The sequence below is a fragment of the Ixodes scapularis genome, unplaced genomic scaffold (assembly GCF_016920785.2).
Source record: "Ixodes scapularis isolate PalLabHiFi unplaced genomic scaffold, ASM1692078v2 PGA_scaffold9__187_contigs__length_104089568, whole genome shotgun sequence".
Taxonomy (NCBI): Eukaryota; Metazoa; Arthropoda; class Arachnida; order Ixodida; family Ixodidae; genus Ixodes; species Ixodes scapularis.
In genome coordinates, this window is record NW_024609884.1 from 37,343,494 (window position 1) to 37,370,875 (window position 27,382).

Sequence of the window (27,382 nt, forward strand, 5' to 3'; positions counted from 1 at the left end):
GCAGGATTTTGAACTGAAATAGATGGTTGGGAGTCTTGAGACCACGAAACGTCTCGGAGGACATCGAGAGAAATTAGAATGTTTTGCCATCCCATACTGCTCTCTCTCTCTCTTTCTCTCTTACGCACATACACACATCAAATTTAGACTGGCCCAAGTGCTGAAACAGCGCTTGCTTTATGCTCTTATAAAAGAGGGAGTAAGGGAAGAGAGGAGGCACTTCCATTCCAATCAGACGGCGTTTTATTTCCTGGTAAGAATTTCTTTAAAAAAGAAAAAAAGAACAGCCACAAGCTGCTAGCTTAGCTGAGCAAAAACAACGAAAAAGAAACAGTTGCATCTCTCCTTGTACACGATAAAGTGCGCCACCATTGCACCGAACATTGAACTTGGTGTGACACCATAAATATTATTTTGTTGCGTTGACAAAATCTTGCTCTGCATCTGCGTCCGGAGAAGCGTCCGCACGTTCTGGTATGTGAACTCACGCACTTGCTTCCTTGTGGCTGGCGTTGATGTTTATCCGTTTTCGGCGTCGGCATTTAACCTCCACTCGCGTCTCTTCCTGAGGCTTGTCTTGCTGCCTGCCTCTGATTACATTGGCGCTCGGCGTCTTACGGTGACCGCTAATACATGAGTGAGGCAAAGCGAACAAATAAAAGCTTACGAATGCGACGATTTCTTGCCTTTGGTTGACAGTCTACGCTGCACTTAACATGCGCACAACGCCAGACATTTGACCTTGTGCTTGAGGATTTATGACACCGACCGCTCTGGCAAGAGCCACGTGCGATCGCTGAAATATTTGCAATGCGTTATTTCTGTATCGGCTGATCTCGACTCCGACGGTCTTAGGACTGGTCCGAGGCGACTATTTCGCGCTGTAATGTGCGGAGAGGGTTCGACCGATCGCCACAGGGGGCCAAGCGACGGATGCATTGGTGCTTTTTGATCACCGCGAATGTACTCGTGGCACTGCTTGCTTTTTCCGTCCACTCGTTTTATTTTGCTGATCATAGATTACTTGCCCAAAAATCTGGGTTTCCCGCGGTGATCGACATTTTTATGAAAGACTTCGCAATTTTTTTGTCTTTTTTTATCTTGACTAGTAAGCCTAAAGAGAAAAATGCCAGTTAAACTTTGTATAAAGTTTAACTGGCATAAATAAATAAAGAAACTAATTGGCTTTTATGTGATAGGGCAAGAACAACCACTTAACTTCTATCGAAAAAGTTTGCAACATTTCGGAGAGCACTCGGAGCTCAGAAAACATAAGGTTTTGTTTAATAAAATTACCCACTATCAGATGTCTCTCGTCTAAAGTTCACCGTATTTAAGGTCGTTGTTATTTTATTATTCTCCCTTCAACCTGACACGGGGGATTTCGTCTTTCGTTGTCTGGCGTCTTTTGACTAGCGAACTGGAACCGGAGAATTGGCTAGCGAGTGAGGCTGGCGACCTCCGAATGTCCAGTCTCACCGCTGCGTTGTTGCGAGGGTAGGCCGTGCGAGCGATAAAAATAAATGGATAAAATAGGCGCGGATGAAGCAAGCGGGAAACGAACAGAACGCGGAAGGAGCATGGTTGAGTGTCAGTCGTCTTGTGATTGCAATCAGAGATCTAGTTTTCTTGTCAGAAGGGGCAAAAGGGCCGGCCTGAATTTGACGGACTCGGTAGGTTATCTCTTGAGAGCAGATTCGCGCTTTTGACTTGGAGGAAATGCCAGAGGTAATGTGGACTTTGTAGGTACATTCCCGTCCGCATAAAACTACAGTTGAATGCGATAAAGGGCAAGGAACGATTTTTCGTAATGGTTCGAACACTCTTAAAGACGACAGGGCTTCGATTGTTTTTTTTTTTTTTCTTGTCTTTGTTTATATTTGTTTAGCCGCGGACCTATTCCAAGAAAGCAGCCGATGAGAGCTAAATAAAACATCAGAGGTGTAAAGGTACGCTTGAGCCACTCCGACTTCATAGTATTTTCTGCTCGCGTTCTGTGGCACCGAGCTGTTTATTTCTGGGTGCAGCCATCAGTGGTTAAACGCCCGAGCCGGTCCGCATCGATTTGGACTTCTCCCATCGCAGACCCCGAGAGGCGAGTTTGAGTTCTCGTGGCGCCGATAGACACGACAGACACTAGAGAGCACCGTTCGTGGGGTTAAGGATCTGAGGTGAAACATTCGCTTGTGAGGAAGGTCACTGCTCAGTTCTGAAAGAAGCCGTAAAGGCAATCCTTTGGCGCAATTATCGCCCTCCTCTGCATCCGAAATAGCTACAACAACGCAAGAAGAGGCCATTGTTCTCAGTGCTTGCTCATAGTTCACGTGCGCCTCACATGCATGTACAAGGACAGTAGGGCGCCCACGCGTCGTACGCGTCGTTGTTTCTGCGCAAAATTAATTATGTGTCTTCGAAGAAACCGGTCTCGTAACAAGTTGCATTTCCGCAACTTGTTACGAAACTTTTACTTCTGGGGACGTCTTCACTGTGCAACGTTTCTCGCAGATTCGCAGCTCATGACGTTCGAAATTTGGAAAAAATGCTCATTCTGAGTCTGTTGAGCTAAGTAACATATCTGAATTGTTGAAGATTTGCTCGGCAGCAGTTAAACTGTATTTTGTACATTTTTTTATATTCACTGTTATTTTATGATAAGAAAAATTTAATGCCAAGATTGTCAAGAGTATTCGCCCTTGCGTAGATTCTCTATATATTTGTTTCGTTCACTAATTTAAGCATGCCAAGAACTTGAAGTGATCGTTTATGTAACTATGACTTCTTAACACAAATAACAAATGAAGAGAGCCTGGACAATTCTAATAGTGTTGTTTTAAAATATCAAATTTTGGGCCCGGCGTGTTCCTGAACAATACTGCATTGGCGCTTGGAGAACATACAGTGCGCCCTTTTCTTGTTTCGAAACCTAACCACAGTGTCGAGAACAATAACAATATAGAGCATAGGATCGGGTTTAAGTGTTTCAGCGTCCCTTCTTCCCTAGCTTCAGACAAGATAGATGATGCCTGCACCATCTGTTCATGCATCGCAGCGTTGATTTTTTGTCTTCCAGAAAAAACAAATCTGGTCGGTCCCGATGGTCTGTTTGCAATGTTGATTCTTTCTCCGTACTGACACCGAGAAGTCAAATTTTGTTTTCTTACTCTTTGTTAGATTGTCAGGTGAGCACTCGGTGGGCAATAGCGTGATTGGTAGTGTTGAATTTGAATTTTGGTGTGCTAACCTTTTGTACCATGCTGCAGATAGGCGCGTCAGGTAGGAATATGTCGAATCCGGTGTGAATCAGCCTGGATCAGTTAATGTACCACTTGAATCCCTGCTCCATCCGAAGTTTCCTACTCTAATCCCGGCCTGGATATCCAGTCCAGACTCAATCTAGGTTTTCCGGCATTTTCAGTGTTCACTCCGGTGATTCCAGTACGACCTGAACATACTAATTAGCTATCCAGTTTGCGTTACTTTTATCTGAAAGCGTTTTTTGGCGATGTCAGCGTTTAGAAACTTTTTTTTTTTGTGTAAAACCAAACAGAAAAATTAATTTTTGTATTTACTTTTATTGGAGATGAGTACAGAGGAACAGGAGCATTATGATTTAATTAACTTTTAGTTTACAAGGTTTTGCGGCAGAATTAATATTGTTTTTAAACATTCATGCCTCAGCGGTAATTTCAGGTAGGACGTCCCTACCTGGGGCGTCCTAACTTTAGTGATAATCGGTGGTGCGTCCGCTTGGGAGACGGCGTTCGTCACCCCTGGAACCCCTTCCTCCGTATCTGTTTCGGCGACAAAATGGTCGAGTAAAGCTAAAACAAAAACCATGTTGAATAAACCTGAAACTGGGACAGAAATCAACACATAAGTCGAAGGAGCAGAAAAGGGCAGGACTTAATGTGTTCATTTCTGACCCAGTCTCAGGTTTATTCAGCATTGTTAACATTCACCAGCTCGCGTGCACCCTTACTATATTACCTGAAATAGAAGTCACAGCGGACGCTATCGAATGCGATACTTGTGCAACTTCCGTTTCCCTTCTCCGGTGCCGCTCGTTCGATGTCGAACGGCGAGGTCCGCCGAACGACGCCTGCTGCCACCCGGGATCTCGAGTGGAAGGCCGCGGCGTGTATGTGCTGCTATACTTCGTTTCAGCTTCCGTCCGAGCGCAGCCAAAGGCTGAGGGACGGTTCGCAACTTCGGGAAGAGCATTCCTACGCACCACAAAGTAGTCCGCAAAAGTCATTCTTTTATAATAACTGTTTTGTGCGTAAACATTGCACTATATTCCAGAAGTGTACTGCTGAGAATGATTTGCTGCTAAAGGAATTAAATGTCTGAAGTTTATGTTTTTATTAATATATATAAATTCATGTGGGTTGGTGAAAACGTCTACATCCGCTGGCAACACGGCTGCAGCACTCGGTTTTTGTGTGATTTTGTTCCCGTAATGGCCGAATCATATGCTTCGCTGCTTTCCTCACCGAGTCGCTTCAAAACGTCCTTTCGCAAAGGCATGTTTGGGCGTCAGGTGTGAGAGGTCGTGATGAATGTCTACTTTCAAATTCGGCGGCAGACTCCGGCCACGTCGTACCACGAATGCGTTAAAAACAAAAAAAGCCTCCGGGCCACTACAATTCACTGATACGCGGCGAAATCAGGGCACCCCTTTACCTGCCGATCACATTGAACGCCGAGAAGCTGGTGGAAAGGACTGCGCCTCGAGCCCTGGTATATCCAGACAATACAAGGAAACACCAACGGCCGGGTCACCTTGCAATATGTACTTAATGCAAAACTACGCCGAAATGCCGAACAGGTGGAAAGCTCGAACACAGAAGCCAGCGGTCAGCCTACGTACTGACGTCCCCTGTGACTAAATTTCAGAACGTGAAAGGGAACTTTTTAGACCTGTAGCAGACGATACCGTTGGCACGGTATCGTCTGCTACAGGCGAGCGCGGGCGGCGCGGGCGACCAGCGGCGTAGCGGAGTGATACAAAAGTGCAGGCGAGATCGCGTGACCTATTGCCGGCGTGTGATTGGCTCCGGCCTCACGTAGCTTTGGCTGCGCTCGGACGGAAGCTGAAACGAACTATAGCGGATGGACCTCGATCGGTAAATCATAGCCCTAATCGATCGCCGCATTCCACTCGGAGGCCTGGAAGCATGCCGGTCCAAAATGAAAGCGAGATCCGACCCGGATATTCAAAGTTTGGGGCCGGACCAAATGTCAGCCCGGATCTGGACCGGACCCGGCCTGACATTTATCCTGCCCAATTGTGGATTCGGGTCGGAGCTGGCATTTTCCATTCTAGTTTCGACCTAATAATTTCATACGGGATGTGCCTCCCGGGAGATCATACGTCTTCTCGACTTTAATTTAAAATTACTCGTTCTGTGTCGAAGGAAGAAAAAAAACAAAACAGTCTGGGTATCCTGGATATGGATAAGCGATTTCAATCACTTTCTTGTAGCACTATCGAAGAAGGAAATTTTTACGTCGTCTTCACATGGCTTCACAATGAATATGGATTAGTTACGCCGTGGTTAAGTGGAAATGAGGATTAAAACAAAGAAAACATGTGCTCAGAACCTGCTAGTTATTCTTTAACGAACGGAACTGTCGACTGGCGGCCGTTGCGAGTAGTTACTTCGCGGTATTATATTTTAATTTCCATGCATAACGCATGACTATCGCCTCAATCACGCGGCGTGTTACAGCAATGGCGATGACGGGATAACTGAGCAGAGCGGAACGGGGCCTCACTTCTCCTGCAATTCTGGGCGACGCTCACTATTGCTGCTCAAATTTTTTTACGGGCTATGCCTATTTTCAAGTTCTTGGGAATGAAGTTTGATGGCAGCTGGTTTGTTTTTAAACGAACGTTTCGTAACAAAGTTCCTTCGTTGTTGCAAACAGTGTCCTCGACGGAGCTCGTTTTATTTCTGTTTTCAGTCGCGGTTTTAAGATACAGAAACATTAAATACAATGCTGTAGGCTTTCCCTCGGAGTGGTCCTTCTGCTTGTGGCCCCCTTTTTATTTTTTTTTCCTCGTTTTACAGTAAAACGCTCAGTAGCCCCGAGCTACTCAACCTGCCGAGACGTATATTTTATGCTTCGGCGCGTCGGGCATTTAACTACTTTAGTGCACCGGTGGTGTATGCAGTCTAAATGTCTCGCATGCCGACATTCCGTGAAAATACTTACCTGAGCGAACAATAACTTTTAAGACGGGGAAACAAGAAAACGAGTTCCAAGATCCTTTCTCGGCGTCCCCTCCATTGAACCCATCTTCTGTTCGGTGTGATCCGCAGGTTCTGAGCGGCCAAAAGGGGGGGGGGGGGGGGGGGGGGGTCATGATGGGGAGTCTTATGGGGGAATCCGTTTGGTTCATTTCAATTACAAAGGGCTAGGACGAGCGCTTGGTTGGCGGTTTGCCAAAAGAACGGGGAGAGCTGGGCCTGGAGGGGACCGCGAAGGAGGGGTGGGGAACAAGGCGCTGAGGGAGAAAGGAGGAGAGCAACAACCCAGCTAGTTGGCCAGGCGAAACACGGGGGGTGTGAGAGGAGGCGACCGGAGAGGGCTGCCGGTGGCGGGCCGAGCGCGAGATGGGTACCCGAAAGCGCATGCAAACGGGGTCCCGCCTCTAACAGTACCTGGGTGTTCTCTCTCACGTGGGGTTTGGAGCACGAGCGCTGCTGTTCTTGCCCCTGGTGTCCCGTGCAAACTCGCAACCCTTCCGCTGGCAGCCACCGTGCTTCTGCGTCGCGTAGTGACCTCGCACTGTGCGCCGGCAACTCGACTCGCGCTTGTGTTCCCCTCCACCCTCGGCCGTTCTTCTTTGCTCGGTTACTCTGAGGATACGCAGCGAGATCTCCAATGTCTGCCAAAGGTTAGTTCCCTGGATCGGGAGCGTGGTTAATGGGATGGCGGAAGCCGCTCTCTGCAGGTTTGACTGCGCCAGCGAAGCTGCCGGAGCACGGCGATGTTTTGGGGTACAATCTGGGGAATGATTCCTTGTTGTCGGAGGAAATTTCTGGGGACAAGTTGGGGAGTCTGGGGATGGCAGCGAACACATGTTGGCATGTGCTCGGTGCAATTCCTCGTACTCGGTGCAATTGATAGTTGGAGCTATGAGAGATTCATCCCAAACCCTGTTCGCATTTCGTTTTCTGCCTTGGACTGCTTTGGGACTGTGGGCTCGAGTTATCTTTGCTCCGCTGTATTTATGAAGCAGTTTGTGGCGATACTGTCCGATAAAAATTTCTGATACGGTCCCGAAGGGATGTTAATCTGCAGTTGTCAACGTTTCCGCAACCAAAGGCTAAATTTTGTACAAAATTTGTAGGCTTCTATTTCAGTGGTGTTCTAAATTCCATGGCACGATTTTGATTAGATTTATATTTTAATTTACTCTGTTCGTTGTTCGCTTATTAGGAAAAGTAAATATTTACGATATTTTTCATCTCCATCACATATATCTACTCGGTTTAGTTTACTTTGTACCGGTGATACCCGCAACAATAACGATCACCACAAAAATAGCCAGTCGTGCAGATCTCTGAATCGCAAAATCATTGACGATTTAAAGATCACTGAGTCGATTGAACACGAGGTTCGAGCTCACCGAGGCGCAGTGTCTGATATACAAGAAAAGATCAGCCAGGCCAATAAGGAAGGCAAAAGAAAATGCAGGTGCAAGAGCTTGTTTCGTATCACTGTTGCGCGTATGGTCACCTGGCGTCTGTTGAGTGTCTATCTTTCTCCAGTTGTAACGGTCGTCTGACCTTTTGGGAAGCACTCCATCCATCGCGCATTGTGTTGTCTTACATTACGCGAAGGCAGGTCTGGTTTGAACTGCTGTCGGGGGACAGTTTGCTCCGCTCTCCGACAAACTATTGTCGCGGATTACTATCGGTCGCAGTCTAAATACCCTACGTAATGTTGTTTAGTTCAGCTTCACTGTTTGAATAAGTATACCGATGTTTAACAAAAGGACGCCGTTTAGGCTGATTGCTAAAGTGCGATCGTTCTTCGTTTTAGCCTACTCCGCCAAGTTCGATTGCATTTTTAAGCTTTGCCTAGAAGCTACTAATTATACAATGGTATAGTGGGTGCATCCCAGTTGCAGTTTCTATTTCACGAAAGTGTATGTTGTGCCTATCGAATTGAAAAATTTCATTTTCATTGCATTGTTTATGACGGTGTTGGGCCCTGGGATGTTCTTCTTGTCTCGTAAATTTTGTTTTTCTTTTAAGGCGAAAGCCTTATATGTCTCATCGTTCAGTCGACCTTGGGCGAAAGCACGTCGGCGACGCAAAAGGTACCAATGAAACGGCGCCAAAAGTGCGTCGTCAGACAGCGCGCTGTCTTCGGAGGTTTGCTATCACGTTTACATCGGTGCTTGGGCTTTTGCCCTCCGAGTCGTCTTAGGGATAACATAAGAGGCCTTGTGAATGTTTTATTTGGCCGTTTTATGTTTCGCTTATACTGGCGGTCAGCTTTCTGCGGCAATGCAGTCAATGCTAGGGGAGAGGGTGCGCCAACCGCTGTAGACGCGCTTTCCTCCTCTCTTCGGATTGCCACTGAAAGGTGACCGCGAGTATAGTATGCAGAACACTCCTTGTGGTCAGTACTACTGCCTTTGCCAACTCTGTTACTTAAGAAACACGACCTGCCACCTGAACGTGTGAAGGGCACTGGTAATGGGCTATAAACCGATAATAATTTTAAAAAAAATTCGTTGTATGTAAATAAAGAGCACACATGGTTTTAGCTCTTCATTTACTTGTTTATTTTCAGAATTCCCTCTGGGAGAGGAGATTTTGTCATAAGCTACTTCTTTGTATGCCTATGGCGCTGTATGGTTTAGCCGAAAACAAAACAGGCGAATTAGAGGCAATGAAATTAAGAAGGATGACGAAGCGACTTAAGAGGAATCAAAGTGAATTAAGAGGAATTAAAGAGAAGTAAGAGTAATCAATGGGAATTAAGGGCTATAAAGCGAATTAAGAGGAACCAGAATGAATTAAGAGGAATTAAAGTGAATTAAGAAGTATTAAAAAGAGGTAAGAGGAATCAACAGCGAATTAAGAAGGACGACAAATTTAATGAAATTAAGGTGAATGAAGAGGAATTAAAGCGAATTAAATGGATGACTAAGCGAATTAAGATTGTGACTCAGCACATTGAAATGGATGACTCAGCACGTTAAGAGGGATCACTCAGCGAATTAAGCTGGCTAATTAAAGTGTCCAATTAGTGTGGCTAATTATTACGGATGACGAAGCGATCTAAGAAAGCCGACATCGTGCTATAAGAAATTGTGGGCGTGAAATCTGGAAATAACGTATGAATCAAATAAAAAGAATGTCAAAAAAGGGAACGTGGAACAAAGTAAATCATGTGTCTGTCTTTAATGCATCGGCGCTTGGGCTTTCGCCTTCAAGTCGTCTTAGGGATAAAATAAGATACCTTAATTTTTTTCCCCATTCGATGAATATAATTAAACCATCTGCATATATCGATTATTTATTTATATATACCTACTGTCGGGCGTGAGGTCAGGAGATGAGTCGTACTCCCTGTTTTATGTCAGTGTACCTAGTAAATGTATGCGTTTGTGTCCACATTGTTCAGTATAGATTGAATTAGTTCCGCTTAGGCGTTCAAAAATAAGACATCGCTATACCGGAATGAGATTTTGGAAGAGAAATGAGCACTCCAAGTAGCCGTACACCCACGCCATTGGCCTTCTAACAGATCGTTCTCGTTGTAACCACACGATTCAATTCGGCTACAAATCGCAGCAGAACCCAAGCTTCTGGCTTTTTTTTTTTTTTAATTTTTTTTAAATTTTTATTTCTAAGGTAGAAAGAAGGCTTGGGGCTCCTCTAGCTGTCTGCGCCGAATCGGCAGCAGGCCGAAAAGCGAGGACAGCAGTTTCTCTTTGCGGGCGTTGTTTAGCGGCGAGAGAGGAAGAAGCAAGAGCGACGGTGGCGAGCTGGAAGCAGCCTGTTGAGCGCGGCCGCCGGCCCCGTCTTTGCTTTGTTTCTTCTGTTCGCTGCAGCTCTGCGGCGCGGAGAAACGCCCCCTGCGATTAATTAAACACTATCTCCTTAAAAAGGGGAGTCAACAAGTTAATTACGCTCGTAGCCGTGTAAATAAAACGGCTTCCTCATCCTCTGCATCCCCTCGTGTGCACGGTCTCGCCCCTGCGCTGATGCCGCCTCACTTTGTTTTCATTGTCCCCCCCCCCCCCCCCCCCCCCCGCTTCTTCCTTTTAACTGTGTGTGTGCGCGCGCGCACGCGCGCAGGCGAGGGACTCGGGTTGGTCGTGGTTGCCGTTTTTAATGGCGTCCGCCCCTGTTAATTGGGCGCTTGAGCTGGCGTTCTGGATATCCGGCTTTGTATATGCCGCTTAATTGCTTGTGGGAAGGCGTTGAAAGTGTGGGTGCCTTCGTGAAAGGCGATGCGGTATTTAGCGGCCATTGTCACCCCCCAAACGAGCGTGTCAGGGACCTGGTTTTTGTCGTCTTTTGTAAGGAGACTCCGTCTTATGTCATGATACCTGCTCGTTTACTGGATCTGCAATAATGACACAATTCGCGAGCTGTCGGAAGGCGTGATTTGCGCACGCTTTACTTTTGTCTAATTAATTTTCTCGGTCGTGTCTAAATCTAACGTTTTACTTCGGGCGACCCCGGCCTCCTACACTCTAAGAAATGCCTGAGCGTCTACTTACCCGCCAAACACTCAAAGAGCCAATCTCTGCGATTTACGAAATCAGCTCAGCGAATGATGAGGCGGAACATCTGTTTAGACCTCAAAATTAAGTCTGCGCTGTGGCATTACGCAATGCAAAACGTCATGCTTGCATTGCGTGATGCCACAGCGCAGACTTCATTTTTGGGTCTAAACAGATGTTCCGCCTCATCATTCGCTGAGCTGATTTCGTAAATCGCAGAGATTGGCTCTTTGAGTGTTTGGCGGGTAAGTAGACGCTCAGGCATTTCTTAGAGTGTAAGTAACATTACGTACCAACCTTGGAATAGCTTGCGTCCTTTGTTGGCGGCTACATTGCTTCCCCACTGATCACTACACCGAACGCGGAGAATCAATTAAATCCCTAAAATCAAACAGCTTTAGAACTCTGAGAGGGTATCTGATCGCAGGCTAGTACCCTCCGACAGTGTTTTTTGTAGGCGAGACTACTTTCTAAATTGAACAGGTGCGAGCATTGACTGAGACTATCCGAAATATATATATCTGTGTGTGTGTGTTTTAAGGCACGAAATGTTTTCTTTTACGGAACACCCCTAATCGCAATGATGTGTCCGTCCTTCCATTTCCCGCTAAATTTAGTAGGAAAATTGACTTCGCTACCTGGCGTAACGTTACCTAAGCAGCAATTCAGTCTCCACGCTATGTTTAGCGGAAAAATTGGCGTCACGTGACCTCCACCATTTCTGTTTCCGCGCTAAACTGGCCGAAGAAATTGATGTCGCATGACATATGCACTGTCAGCTTCTCCGCTAAATTCAGCGGGGGAATTGCCGTCACGTGACCTCACGTCATGTGACCTGTACACCAACTCTGTTTTCCCGCTGAGTTTAGCGCGAAACGACCTCACGTTACCTGACGTTATGGGACCTATTGCAGGTCAGTTTCGCCCGTACATTTAGCTGGGAAATTCATAAAAGTACATGTCCTTCACTCCCCGAAACGACCATATCATGGCTTCTAAACAAATTCGAACGGCCGCCCCTCAAAAGAAAAAAAAAAGAAAAAAAAGAACATTTTTTTTAAAGCAGTTTGGGACACGCGTGTAAAAAAAAAATAATTTTACGAAAAAAAAAAAAAGAATTTAGAGCGGTATTGGCGGCCCGAGTTTTATTTTAAATTCTGCGCGCAAAGTCCATAACGTCACGGAATGGTCATACTCTCTTTCAACCTCAACGAGATGGTCATACACTCTCTCCACCTCAACGTGATGGCCAAGCCGATCCACCTCTCCTCCACGCACCCGAAATGCCGAGAGAGTAAACAAGTGGAAAGCAGGTGACTGCCCAATAAATCACGTTTCGCGCCGTCAACATGATCTAAAAATTTTTTTTTTTTCGCGTAAAATTAGGTTTTTGACACGCGTGTCCCAACCAGACTGTTTAAAACAGAGAGCCAGTACCTCTCCTCACCGAGTTTCTAGAAGCTCTTGCTCGCATGGAACAACATCAAAGAGTTCCAGATCCACGCGCACATCTACAGTTCGTAGCCACGTTGGCTTCAAAGCTTTGACGACTCCAAACGACAGCGTGCCGGTGCGCGATTGAAAGTCGGCACGGTGACTCCGTTTGCACTGCGCCGTCCCAATAAGAGCTTCCAGCCGAAGCGGTAATCTGGGGAGGTCGATTTCAGCGGGTGCTCTCCCTCGGGAGGCCCTTCCTCTCGGCGGACAGCGAAACGAGTGTCTCCAGGAACGGTCGCGGTGCACCCAACGTGTTGGCTTCGCGTGGACTCGAGAAGCCCCCCGACCTGTCTCTCCGGCGTTTTGCTGTTGCGCGGTTGCCGACACCGTGATAGGCAAGGATGCTCTCTGATTAAGGCACGGCGTGTTCGTGTGGGTGTTTCAAGTTTGGCCAAGACGGCTATATATATATATTTATTTATTTATTTATTATGGACCGCGAGGCGCCATCACTTTTAACGAGAGGATGTTAAGAGTCGGCTTTGCGTCGCGCCGTCTCTTTGCAGGCATTCACTTAGCGATAACGGCCCCATCTGCACCACAAACCCCGCGAGGGGCTTGTGGTGCGCACCAGCCTTTGGAAGTCAGGCTGGTGCGGGCCACGACCACTGCCTGCTCGGCGCTACGTCAGCGTGATCTGAATGGAATCGGGATGCCTCTATATATGAACTCGAGTTCGCGACTGTGGCGTCTTTATCGTCGCTTCGGCGCTGGCCGGAGGTGCTTTCGGCGTGTCGGTCCTTCTTTCCGGTTTTGGAGGCGCTCCCTCCTTCGTCGGCAAATACAGATTGCCGCCGTTTCGCTCGGGGCCAGAGCGACGCCTTCTATCCGCCGCCTTCTTTTCCTGTCCTGACCCCGCGCGTTACCGTTTCGCCGTGCTCTGCTCTTGGCTCGCGTGTTTGCATAAAAAAGAACGCACATCCTACGACGCTCCGGTAGATCTTTCGGGCCGAACTTTTAGCTATATCTGTTTCGCTTAATGATTAATGAACGCGCTGTCGCGAGCCGCGATAAGTCCGCTGGTTGCATTTTTGACCCGGAGATGCGGTTGCCTCATCTAATGCAGTATGGACGATTGCTGTTTTAGTCTCTGGCTGTTGTGCGTCTCCAAGGCGAAGCGATTGGACTTTGCAATCTTGATTCGGATGCCATTTAGCTTGTGGTTATTATGTGCCATTACCGAAGATGGAGCGATAACGGTTCAAATCCGCTCTCTGAGCCTCCTCGGGGCGAAAGGGGCTGCGGCAGACGCCCCATTGAGGTCGCGGATAAGAGCTGGCGGGGCAGCCGCCCATAAACTTGAAACAGCCGATACAGGCACTGGCGGATCTGCATGCGAATGAGCCACCCCTATGTGTGTACTGAGGGACATCATGTTGCCTCTCCCAAGTGTAAACATTTTCTATTCTATCCAGTCCCGAAGAAGGGGTTTGCTTGAATAGAAATAATGGACGAGGAGGAGAATCAAGTCCTCCTTCCTTTCTCGAAAAAAAGAAAAAGAAGCAAAATGCGCTGAAAGCCGTGCGCCGGAACAGCAAAATCCATCTCGGGGACGTGATCACGCGGTGAAAAATTCACTCGTTCTTTTGTCTCTTGCTCCCTGCCTCCGCTTCCTTTTTGTTTGGATGCAGCTGCTACAGGGAGCTTTTCTGTACCCGCATTGTCCTCGGTTTCCCACCTATCGCCCCTAAAACACATAACGACTGCGGGTTCAGGACCCGCGGTCTTTGTTTGAACGGAAAGTCTACCGTTTCCCTCCTGCTCCTTTGAGGCTGCGTCGTTCCTCTTTATGAAACTCTGTATTTATAAACGCGGCTGTATTTTGTACGTACCGCTGATTGAAAGGCATAATCCCTAATCCTCCTTTGAAAGAAATCCTGCCTGCATAAAGAATAGAATGACCTCTCCTTTTCTCTCTGAGTTTTCCTCTCATCCCCTTGCCACGTAAGAAATTATGTGTGCCGTTCCCCAAATCTTTGGAGCCTGTAGCCGTTAGCGGCGTACTCAAAATAAGTACCCCATCTAGTTTTGTTCAACACTTAGACGGTTGTATGGAGCTTCGTCTTAGCGCGAGAAGGACTGAAAGCTACGAGCCCAGAAAAGACGGTTGTATGGAGCTTCGTCTTAGCGCGAGCGGGACTGAAAGCTGCGACCCCGGAAATGGAGTTTTGCAAGAGTTTTATTTTTGCTTACACGAGTGCTAGTAGGGTTTAGAGAATAAATTTTTAAAACAATCTACACTCTCATGATGATGGGGTCAGTGGTGCCATTAGATGCGGCAGCTAAGAGGGACACATCCAGGAGTTTGTTTGCGAGCCTATGTCTACCCATTTGTTCGTGTGGCAGTGTGACGCTTTTCTCGGGCTCGTATAGTAGGTTGGGATCGTGTAATCACGCAATGGACCTGTACAGAAAAGGCTCAAAATGGCACCGGACAGAAGCCCGCTTCTGGAATAACTTGTAGGAGTTTTTCGTCTGCTGTCCATATGTTACCCAGAGCCAAAGCAACTTATCGTCTCTCATGAACGGTGGTTTTAATGGTGCGAAAGTTTCGTACAGTGGCGTTACTATATCCGCATCTCGCCTAAACATTGCAACCTGCGAGTTCAAATCAATAAGTTCAAGCAGCTAAGAAGGATTTAGGCACAGGAACATTTGTGTTTGTGTTGTTTGTCTGTGGAGCTGCTGTGCAAACACCAGGTCTTCGCATCGAAATGAAATAATTTTTTTTCACCTCCATAAAGAATTAATAACTGCAGTCCAAACATTGCTTCTTCTTGGGCAGGTGAATAAATTATTTTATATTTAAGCAACTCCACAGACGAACAACGCAAACACAAATGTTTCTGTGCCTAAAGCCTTCTTAGCTGCTTGAACCTAGTGATTTGAACTCGCAGGTTGCAATGTTAAGGCGAAATGCGGATATTGTTAACGTCGCTACAAAATTGGGGACACCTTATGCTTGGATGTCCTACTTGATCAACTTGGAACGTCCAGGTGGATTGAAACGAGTATCTAGCGAAAGTGAAGCATGCAACCGAATTGAAACTTCTAGCCGAATTGAGGCTTCAGCCGGATTGGGATGAGACCAAAGGAAGCTGGCGAGCGCTAACTGTCAGTAGCCGCTTAACCAAAGTCTACTATTTTCAATTTTCTTATTTGTCTTTAAAAAGGAAGAGGGAAGGTAGAGAAAAAAAAAGTTAGTAGTTGCTTGACAAAGTCTCCGCCTCCCCCAACAACAACAGCAGTACAGAAAAATAAGGAAACACTCAATTTAACAGAATCACAGACAAAAATATAAGAAAACTAATTAACATAAAATAATAGTAACATGCATTCACTTTGCGTACACGTATTTCAACACTGACAGATTCCTAGATAAATAGCGTGCGTATATTTTTCCTAGTTGCACAAATGATATCTTTGTTCAGTTTGTCTAAACGATTTAAAAGATGGGGAGGGGAGCATATATCTTAGCGTTTGAATTCCGAAGTTTTTTTTGGAGTGCGGCACTTCCAGCTCTCTACACAGCGGGTTTCATGGAGTACTTCCTTTCTCTCAAGCTTGGCTATTGTTGAGTAAATCTTTTCATTCTTTTTAAAATAGTTTTTGTAAGAAAGGGCAAGTTTGTAGTCGTAATGACTGAGAATGTGTACTTATACTAAATTTATTGAACAGTGACTTCGAGTGACTTGTAAGGAGCGTGGTATATAATACGAATTATCTTTTTTTGCAGATTTTGAATTTGTTTAAGATCAGTGTACGCCGTGTTTCCCCAAACTAAAGAGCACTAGTTGTACTGGAGATAAAAGAAGAGTTATACATGAGCAGCAAGACCGAAATAAGGAATATTCCACGTTATTTATAAATTGTACCAACAACTCTGGACATGAGCAGAAAGACCGACAACTCTGGATAGTTTTCTTCTCCGCGCAATGGCAGACGCAGAAAAAATAAAAGAAAAATACAGCTTCTTCTCGTCAACTCGCAATTAGAGTAAGCGGACACGTGAGCTGACGCTAATAATATACCGTCAGTGTTCATCATAGTCATGCGGTGGGGTTGGCGAAGAATAGGGCATGGGCAGAGCTTCAGACGTTGCTAGAGTTCGGCTATTCTAACCTTTAATTGAACACGAGCCATTGCGCGAATGTTTGGCGATGTTAATTGTCATGAACCCGACCACTCGACTCGGGCTTATGACAATCGGGTACGTCACGGTACAACGTGACTTGCAGTGCGAAGTCGTGATGTCATGGGGTGTCATGGTGTCAACAACGCGAATAAATCTAGTGACGTTCTCAATTTTAATCGACTTGACGCAGTGAGTCACGCGAGTACGTGGAGTGACGTCACGGGGCCACGTGGTGTGACATTACTTGGCAGCATGTCTTGGCGTCACGTGACCATATGACACATGATTGATCATAGTGCCAATGCAAAAGCGCCATTTAAACCCACAGTTGCTCATACAGTGCAATTCGGTATATTACGATTTGATCAGTACATAGAAATACACCTGCAAATTTTTTATTCCCAAATATTCATTTTGTGGTACTAAAATAAAAGAAAAAAATTGCCGTGAACCGGTTACCGTTATAATTTTTTTTTTGGTTCAGTTTCAAGATGGCGGCAAAGATTTCGTTTCGGTTCAATTCCGGTTCGGCTAAAAATAACGGTTCGGTTTTGGTTCGACACTCTGGTGGCAAACCCAATATAATCGGACGGATTAACTCCGGAGATTTACCAGATACAGTTCGCGGATCAGCAGATCCCCAAATAGACGGTAAGATGAATAATGCATTTGCAGCGAACGACCTCGTTAAATTTTCCGCGGGACTCCTTAAATAGACAAATAAATAAATTAATTTAAAAGTTTTCAAAATCTACGAAATCTCGCAGCGGCCGTGACTGAAGGTTTCGCTACAGTAGCTACTATATATGTGCGAACATACTTTGTTTTCAAGATGAAGATTGTGACGTGAAATGTGGGTCTTGCAAATGTCAGATGAGCACCTTCAAAATGTCAGATGAGCACCTTCAAGATGTTTCACGACTCTCAATCATATTGGCAAGCAATATTGAACACCCAAACTCTTACTGAGAGGGGGCTCGAATGATCTTACGTTACGTGCGCCTGACTCAAGAGAACATCTCTGCATATAACTTTGAGTATGTGACAGCTGTTATATCTTTTATTTCCTCCCCAATAGCCGTTTCTCCGTCCGGCGCGCTCCGTCTCCGCTTTGCGGCGGTTTCGTCCCCTGCAGAAAAAAAGGTTGCCGACCCCTGGTCTAGAACACTACGAGTTCTAGCCTCGATAGACTAAAACCATTCTGCTTGCTCAAGTGTTGTGAAGATCGTCCTGCACGTGTTTGCGGACGTAGTCCCCTAGTGCTGTCCTACAAGTAGCGGCAGCCCTGATGTCTCCACTCGGATACTGGAACACGTGCACGAAAAAAACCGCCCGAAAATGTCGGAATACGCTAGACATAATTCAGTGCTACATTGAACAAACGATGTACTGCACGTAAATCGCAAATCTGGTTGCGTTCCAAGCATATTTGCCATTTGTGTACGGTAAACACCCACAAGTGGTTTGTTAAAAAAAAAAAAAAAAAGAAAACGAAACGATGTAAATAATTTTTTTGAAGTTCCGATTTTAGTTTGATTTTCTCATATATTTTCCAGCCTTGAGGCCGGCGTTTCTATTATAATTAGGGTACCGTGTTAAAAAAAAAAAAAATTAAAAAGAACACTTTTCGGTAAATTTTTCGTCCATTCAGACTCACCTGAGAAACTCCTAATTTCCAGGTCACAAAGTTAAAATAAAAAGCAAAAAAGACAGTGTTTTACAAATAAATTTAAAAGAGCACGGGGGTCGCCACTTCAGACTTGGGAAATGATCCGTTATAAGTAACGGATTCTTTATAATCTGTTACTTTTCCAAGTAATTCTGTAATTAAGGAGTTTTCGTAGATCGTTTTTGCCGTCAGGCAACGCTCTCCACAGCCCTCTACGTTACCCGGAACTCTACTCTCAAAGCCATGGGCGCGCAGGCGCACTAGCGGCTTCTTAGTGGCGAAGGGTTTCGCGGAGTGGGAAACGCGGTCTACGAAAACTTCCTAATGCCACGTTACTTATTTTGCGGCAGTAATTTGTAACGTAATTTCGTTACAAAATATTTGTAATGGATTACTTGAATTACTCGTTTTTTTTTTTTTAAATATGAACATAATACATAAACAGGAGCAATATGAGCAGGTAGTTAAGCAGTATAAAGATAGCAAGTTCAACAAAATGGAAAACATCGTGAAGAGGATAATAACCGAAAAGCAGACACGATCTTTCGTATGACCGGTCACTAGAACTACTAGAAAAACGTGCAAGGCATATGCATATACAAATATGCGGGAAAAACAAGATGCAGAAAGAAGAACGCCGAGTAGGCGTTCACGATCTCCTCGCGGAGGTAGACGCCACTACTGAGCATGCTCCCCGCTAGCTTTGTCTGCAGAATTCCAGGGATCGTTAGGGAGTTTTCGTAGATCGTTTCGGCTCTCCCGCGACGTTCTCCGCTACCAGATCCGGGACTCTGCAGGCAAGGCTGGCGCCGCGCATGCGCAGTAGTGGCGTCTTCATTTCGGAGAGCGAAGCGGAGGTGGGAGGACGGCCTACGAAAACTTCGCATTTCCCAGTCGCCGTAAGATAGCGGTATAGCAGGTGTGGCAGGTTACAGGTGAATGGAGTGCACCTGCATTCTTTCTCTTAAATACAGTGTTTTATTTTTACAAGGACTACCGGTAATGTGGGCATATGAGAAATGGCAAGTAGTGGTTGCAGAACATTCTTGAAAACGTCAAAATTGTTTCTGTCATTTTCTTGATAAGTATACGGGAAAAGTAACGTGAAAGTAATTTGTAACGGTAATCCATTCGATTTCTGAAGTAACGAGCACAACTCTGGTCCTGAGGAGATGCCACTTCAGTTTCCTTTGAAATCTCGAACTACTAACAAGAGAGGTTTGCCTTTTAGCTCATCGAGGTTCCTTCAGGACAAGGGCTCATGGTACGGTAACTTTATCGATTTGTTTTTAAACTGGAAACACTGCAAAATTATCTCGGATAAACCCCGACTTTCCAGCGAAAAATAAACTATGAAACACACCCTCCAAATTTCCCGAGAATTTCGCCGCGGAACTAAATGACACATTGGTATACCAACACTATGAAGAGGAAATCCGGGAAAGTTTCACGCAGCATTTGTTGCGGCGTCATAATATATAAGACGCTTAGTCCGAACTCGGCGTTTTCTTTGATGCGGAGTTTTTTTCGCTCGCTGAGTTGAACATCTGAGTACAACTTTGAGCGTCGCGTGTCTTGTTTCGTGTGCTTTTTTTTTTTTCTTCGTTTCCTCGCCAAAACATTAGGCACTAGCATCAATTTCAGGTCCACACCGCGACCAGAACTAGAGGCCAGAACAGTTCGATCTGACATCCTGCAATTAAAGTGCGTAAAGTTCGGAATTCACATTTTTGTGTTGCTTTTTTTTTTTTTTTTGTGAGATTGCGGCCGAAAATGGGACAGCGAGGGGGAGCAGAAGTCGATCGAAGAATGAGAGGGCCCCGGCGCAGTATATGACCGGTTACGATCGGTAAAACGAAGGAGACGGCGTAGGCGCCAAAATTAAGGAAACCTTCCCGTTTCTTGGGGAATTTTGGAGTCGGGTGATTAGGGTGTCATTACAGGCCTCGTTTCGCTTTCGACCATGTAAGTGAGCAAGCGTGGCATTTTTGCGACGAATTAAAGGGTTCATTCCGGTAATTAAAGGAAATTCGCAAGTTGGAAGGTTGGGATTTGTCGGGGGGGCCGTGGGGTCGACGAAAAGAGGAACTTTCTTTGTCAGCTCGTGTTTGGATTCACAGACATATCGACGACACTAGTTAAATATAGGATCAAACTGCCAGGTTCATCGCTCTGGCTGTGACCATGGTGTTGTGTTAAAATACCTTAGTAGCGCCCTAGCGTTGCAGTCATCAGTACACTTCGTCCTGTCAATCTCCACTGCAGGAGCAGGTTTCCTTGCGTGACAAGTCAAATGGGGTCATTTTGTCACTCATTGATGTGTCACCGCTGTTGAGGCTTCACCAACCACAAAAAAAAAAAACTACAAAAGTTAAAGAAAAGAAAAGAAACGGAAGGCAAAGACGTACAAACACACGTTTCACAGCATGGAAATACGTGAATTTTTGCATCCCCATATTTTCTTCTGTTTGAAACCTTGCATGACTTAGGGCGTGTGCAAGCGTCGTCATAATTTGTCTTTGGAAACGCGGATGATGATGATAATATTTGTGTGGTGCTGCACACACGGTACCTTTGGGAAAACGTACCATATGAAACGGCCTTTATTCATAATAATAATAATAATAAGAATAATGTACTTTATTTCCCATTCTGATTGGTACAAAAAGGGAGGACGTCAGGGCAAAAAGCTGCGGTTGCAGCTTGACGAGGTCCTGGCGCCCTAACGCACACTTTGGCGGGAAAGCAGCATTGGAAACACCACGAAAACAAACACAAAAATGGGCACTAAAACACAATCACGAGAATTCACATTGTTGCACTCAGCTTGAATGCATCAAAACAAATATTTTTAAGGTAGAAGCAAGTTTCACCAGATACAAAAACTCCAGGCACTAAAGGTAAAAATTGTGCTGTCTGTAATATGATTTTTGTCAACATCCGATTTGATGTCCCATAGATGCTGATACCATTACGGATACGTAGCGAGTGTAAATCAAAGAATAATATAAAAGTAATTTAAAACCTGTTGGAAAGACGTCGCGATTCTTTCAAAGGTATTCCTTGGTATTCCGTGTAGAGAGGTTCAAGGCGCCCATTCCCAACGACATGTTCATATTTCAGTTCCTCTATAGCAGTTGCTCATGATCTGCATAAAGCCTTTACAGGTCGATTTGAATTCTAGAGGCCCACTCGGGTGTTGGCGTTCGAGTCTGCCAAGTTCATTAGAGGAAGGTCGGATGCATGCAGAGCGCTGCGGAGATGGTTCACGCAAAGCCTGTACTGACAGGTTGGTTGAAAAGCAATCATCGCTAAGTTTCCGATTTGTCCGCCGCTGGCCTCTGCAAGCCTCGTGCACTCGGAAGTTCTCAATTCAACTTGAGCAGAACTTCCGAACATTGCCGTGCTGCAAACGGCGTGCGTCTGCAACCGTCATCAACCACGTCATGGCGCGCTAGGCCGTATTGAAAATCAAGTGTCTGAAAGGACTTTATTATTATTATTATTATTATTTTCAATGCAACGTTCTTTATTTCACCCGAGCATTTTGCTGTATTGCGCATCAGGGTTTCGGAAGTGACTATGCATTTTGCATTGTTTTCTAACTTTCCACGGACCGTTTTTACTTCTCACCTATTTAGCTGAAATTTGTTGTGCGCTACCATGGCTTCGCGAAGTTGAAAGCGTCGCGTAAAGGCTTCACTTTATGGAGCGAATATACGGCGAAGAACTGTCGAACTTCGGTGCAAGGGCCACTGTTCTTACGCCACGCCCAGAGTGAACACCGCCTTGCGAAACTCGTTGCTTATTTCGCTTCATCGACTCCAGCCTTAAAGGGGCACTGACAGGTCAAAATCTTATTATTATTATTATCTGAAACAATTAAAAACGATGCCTGGACATTACCCTCATAATTCGAAACTTTGGAACTATAATATTTGTTAAGTAAAAAAACAATTTCCTAAAGCCGAATTTGAAGCTCCTGCGCGACCCGGTCCAGCGCAGTGACATCAAATATTGGCTGGTCCAGCAACTCGCTTTCGCTCACGCCTCCGAACCGACCCGAAAGCAGAGGACACATGACCGCTGAAACTCGACGCCGCGCGGCGCTACGCATGACGCACCACCTGGCGATATGCGTCGATATATGTGTGTTCAAGACACATTCACGCAGAAAACCGTCGCGCGACTCACATAGTTTCTGGGCCACCATTGGCACCGAACGTCGAGCGGCTGGCAGTACTTCGCTTTAAAACGCCCTATTTATACCCACAACGTAAATTAAAGTATTCAGATTAAAAACAAAACAAATAAAACCGGCGCAAACGTTCTTGTGCTACCATTATCCTACTATTAAAGCAATAATGTCGAAGAAAACATTACCGCAAAACGTATGTTCCCAACACTAGCAACGCCGTGTTTGCTTTTCTATTCTACCCGATCAAGCTGAAATAGAAAAAAATAAAAAAATCGAAATCTTTTTAATGAATAATTGTGTAGACTGTACAAACATTCATTTAAAATTTCAAAGCTAGCGCAAATCGCTTGTATGACACGCGACCAGTTCTTATGAGACGGTGCTTTCGTTCGAAATTACACGGAGGTGCTTTATTGACTTTATGCCAAGGAAGTCACACCGAATGCAATAATTGTCAGGTGTCATCACCGTTACATTGAAATGAACAGTGACAAAGCGTTATCCCCGAGATTCATAAAAATTATGCATGAGAGTAAATACCTACCAACGCAGTCCAAAATACCAACCCAGCAGAGCAATTCCGAAACACACAACACGTTTCTTCGTCTCCCGGCGGCATCGAATGGCTGGCTCGACAAACCTGACGACGCCAAAGGTCTTTTCTGTACAAAATGCACCGTCTCGGCATCCTTCCTACACCCCTCGTGTTAACTCCTTAATCGGTAGTCGTAGTAACATTCCGGTTAACAGATTTCCCATCTTGAACTCAAACTACCAACACCAAAGCAATCTCGCTCGGAGTCATACCGCCGGTTCTAGGCACCATCGTTGTTGTTCGAGAAGACCCGCCTGTTGCTAGTTGAGATGGTGATTTCACACTTTCCGTGTCACCCCTGGGAGTTCGAATAACTTCGCAGACGACTAGAACGTTCTCACGAAAACGTTGGAGACGCACACAGCACCGAACCGATCAAACAAACGGTCGCCATATTTGCTTTTGCGCCGCTCGCCGCTAGGCGCACCGCGCGCACATATCTGGCCGACCAGTGGCCCTAATCTGGACACATGGCGAAAAATTTAGTGAGAAACCTGGCGGCCGTGATTAGCCAACGCCGCACTTGACCTTGGCGCCAATCAATCAGAGCCTCCGGATTTCTCGCCGACTTTTTCGCCAAGTGAAGCGGTGCCGGGCTGCGCGGCGCGTACGTCACAGCGACGTAAGGACGCCTGCACCTGTTGCTATGGATACTGCCGCGCGGCGCCCGTTTTCATCGCTCATGTGTCCCCTGCTGAAGTGTCGTGTTCGCCCGGGTCCCGCGATCAACCGCTTACGTGCTGCCTATCGCTGTGAGCAGGCCACACTTCTCTTTCGAGTGTGAAGTTCTTTTAGGGCTCTTTCAGCATCCTCAAATTCTTTGAAACGGTGTGCAGTGGAAAAGAACGCGCAGTGGACTTTTGTGAGCGACGCGAGGCGCCACGCCGCGCCGGTTCTGCTTGTAAGCTGCCCTGGCGGAGTCACAACCGACACTACGGTACACAGACACCAAACCCAGTTGTTCTGACCGTTTGACGATTTCCTTTTCGAAGTCTGAGAGGGCGTCAGGCACCTAAACGAGAGAACTTCGTCCGATTCCCCGACTCACGGATCATCCTCAGTGCTACATGCGTCGATCCCCGCCGTGTTTTCCGAGGGCGGAAAAAAAGCCAGTTGGCGACATTACTCCGGACTCCGATTTTCGGTGTTTCAAAAAGGGCCGTAGTGCGTTCGCAATTGCGTTAAAAAAATATGTTTTACGTATGCTATTATTAAATATTACAGAAATGTCGCATACAAAGCTTCTAAATTTCATAATATTTGACATCACAAATAAAAAGAAGCGAGGAGGTGGGAAGCGGAAGAGAAAGGCGCCTAAAATAAAAAGGTGCGCGCGCGTGGAATAACGTTTTTTTCGCGTTTTTTTTTTTTTTTGTGTGTCTTTGACTTTAACTTGCATCGTTTTAGACAACAAACAAAAAAATGACCTTTGGGGTTTCAGTGCCCCTTTAAGTGTGAACATGGAATTGTGGGGCTGACAAAGACGTTCCCCTTTTGTCTTTGCAGAACTGCCCGACCGTCATGACGTAACTGAGCCATGGAAGCCCCCCAGCGCAGCATGGACACGGGCCAGCAGCCACCTGTAGTGGCCAGCATGACCCCGGAAGATTGTCCAGCGTCCGCCGCCGAGCGCGGCGACAAGTCGGCCGACGGCGGCAGCCCCCCGAGCCAACAGTTCAAAGAGGACCCGGCCGACGCGTCGGATCAGAGCTCATCGCTGAGCGATGTGGAGACGTTCACGGGCAAGATCGTATATAACCCGGACGGGTCTGCCTTCATCATCGAGACTGCGACCGCGGGGGACTCTGATGGGGTCAGCGACGAGGACTGCAGCCTGGATCTGCCCCACCAGGAGGGTAGCATCGTGGACGGGCCGGGCGTCACACCACCACCGGTCATCCCGCAAGTGGTGAACGCGTTTCACATATCGCGGAACCCGGCCCTATACAGCGCCCTGTATGGCCAGGCGTACAGCTTGCTCCAGGAAAAGAAAAAGGTACCAGAAGTTCCCATCATGCACAGCTACCGAGTCTTCTCAGTACGGGACCAAAAGGACAGGGAGGACAAGAGCACTGCCGAGGACGACACAGACGAAGCCAGCGATGTCAAAAAGCCCGGCCGGCCAGCCGGGTGGAATAGTCTGCTGAGCAACAGCCTTCCTGTTCTTGATCATCCATCGGTTCCCATCAAGCCGATCCTGATGTGCTTCATCTGCAAGCTGTCCTTCGGTTTCACCAAGTCCTTCGTTGGCCACGCGATCGGGGAGCACGGTATCACGCTCACTGACGAGGAGCGCCACATGATGAATCAGAAGAACATCTCTGCCATCATCCAGGGGGTGGGAAAGGACAAAGAGCCTCTGCTGTCCTTTCTCGAGCCCCTCCCCGCGCAGGGGTCCAGCAGCCCTTGCGGTGGCAAGTTCCATCCCAAAACACCCGTCGCCAGTAGCTCATCTTCAAGTTCCGTAGTACCGGCCGAGGCTGGAGTCGGGCCACTCCAAAGTGCCAACACCAATGGTCCGAACGCCATGTTCTCCCAAAGCACCTGCAAGAGCCCCCAAGCACCGGTGCTGTCACCGCCTGCCTCATCGGACGTCAGTCATCGGCAAGACGAGACGCTAGCGCCCGAGCTCGAGGACTTGGCCAACATCGAGAAGATCGCCAAGGCGGCTGCGGCTGCTGCGGCTGTCGTTGAGAACCCACCCGTCACGACAACGTCAACGGCGGCAATGGCGGTTGCAGCGGCGGCGGCAGCGGCAGCAGCGGCAGCGGCGGAAGTGGCAGGTCTGCCGCCACCCAGCAGTGGCGACCTCCTACCGCGAACGTCGCCGTCATCAATGGACCGGCCCACGAGCGCGGGGAGCTCGTCGTCCCCGGGCGTGTCGCCGAAACTGATCCCGGGCCCGCAGGCCACGTTTATGAACGCGTGTCCGTCGCCCGTGGTGTCCTGCCCACAACATCCAGATGGGAAGACGAATGGTGTTGAGTGCCCCAAGTGTGACACTGTTCTTGGCTCGTCACGGTCTTTGGGTGGCCACATGACGATGATGCACTCGCGTAACTCGTGCAAGACGCTGAAGTGCCCAAAGTGCAACTGGCACTACAAGTACCAAGAGACCCTAGAGATCCACATGAAGGAAAAACATCCAGAAAACGAGCTTAACTGCATTTACTGCCTGACGAGTCAACCGCATCCGCGGCTAGCTCGGGGCGAGACGTACACGTGCGGCTACAAGCCATACCGCTGCGAGGTCTGCAACTACTCGACGACCACCAAGGGCAACCTGAGCATCCACATGCAGTCCGACAAGCACATCAACAACATCCAGGAGCTCCAGAACGGCAACTTGCAGGCCACTCCCGAGCAGCTCCTCCAGCAGCAGCAGCCGCCGCAGCAGCAGCAGCCTCCGGCCTTGCCGGAGGCCGTCAAGAAGCCCGGGCCAGCGGCCAAACCCAAGGCGACGTGGCGGTGCGACGTGTGCAATTACGAGACAAACGTGGCGCGGAACCTGCGCATCCACATGACCAGCGAGAAGCACACGCACAACATGATGGTCCTGCAGCAGAACGTGAAGCACATGCAGCAGCTGAGCGCTCTGCAGCAGGCCCAGGCCCTGGACCCGCTGTTCCAGTTCCACCCGGGCCTCTTGCTGCCCTGCGACGGCCAGCTGCAACCGGAGGCGGCGCTCGCGGACATGGCTTACAACCATGCCTTGCTCATGATGGCCTCCCAGCAGCACCAGCAGCAGCAGGCCCTGGCCGCGGCCGCCGCAGGCTCACCGCTCGCCTCCCCGACCATGGACATGGAGCATCCGGACCCAACGCTGCGCCTGGAGCTCTCAACCGACGACACGTCGCAGCTGTTCCAATGCTGTGTCTGCGGTTTGTTTTCAGTGGACTCGGTGGAGGCCCTCGGCGCCCACTTCCAACAGGACCGCACGCGTCAGCGCGAAGACGAGGTCCTCATGGCGGTGGCCGGCAGTTACGTCTGCAAGCTCTGCTCCTACAAGACAAACCTGAGGGCCAACTTCCAGCTCCACTGCAAAACGGACAAGCACCTGCAGAGGCTGCAGCACGTGAATCACATCAAGGAGGGCGGCCCGCGCAACGACTGGAAGCTCAAGTACGTCAACGTCAGCAATCCCGTCCAGGTGCGCTGCAACGCGTGCGACTACTACACCAACTCGGTGCATAAGCTCCAGCTGCACGCGGCCAGCGCCAGACACGACCTAGCCGCCAGGCTCTTCCTCTTCCTCGTGGCGGCCGAAGGCGCGCTCCGGGGCGACGCGGCGCGCCACTACCAGTGCACCGCGTGCGGCTTCCATTCGCGCACACGCAGCGGCCTTGTGGGCCATGCGCACTCGCTGCGTCACCTGCAGCATGCACGTCCCAAGGACGAAGCGGCCGACACCTGGAAGGACCTCTTCGTCGTCAAGGAGTTCGCGGGCAACGAGCACGTCAGCTTCGACGTCGACCTCGGTGAGTTTTACTCTAGTTTTCACAATCACTTATTGGCGTGCCCCTTTACAA

General features: G+C 47.6%; 1 protein-coding gene across 7 annotated transcripts in view; it reads left to right on the top strand.

The window, feature by feature from the left end:
- LOC8029953 (zinc finger homeobox protein 4) overlaps window positions 1-27,382 on the top strand; it is a 418,349-nt gene that overhangs the window by 383,246 nt on the left and 7,721 nt on the right. For all 7 annotated transcript variants that reach the window (XM_040216937.2, XM_040216938.2, XM_040503325.2 and 4 more), the window contains one exon: window positions 24,360-27,331. In XM_040216937.2, the coding sequence (XP_040072871.1) occupies window positions 24,391-27,331 (2,941 nt within the window). In that variant the 5' untranslated portion in view covers window positions 24,360-24,390. The remainder of the gene's footprint in view (window positions 1-24,359; window positions 27,332-27,382) is intronic.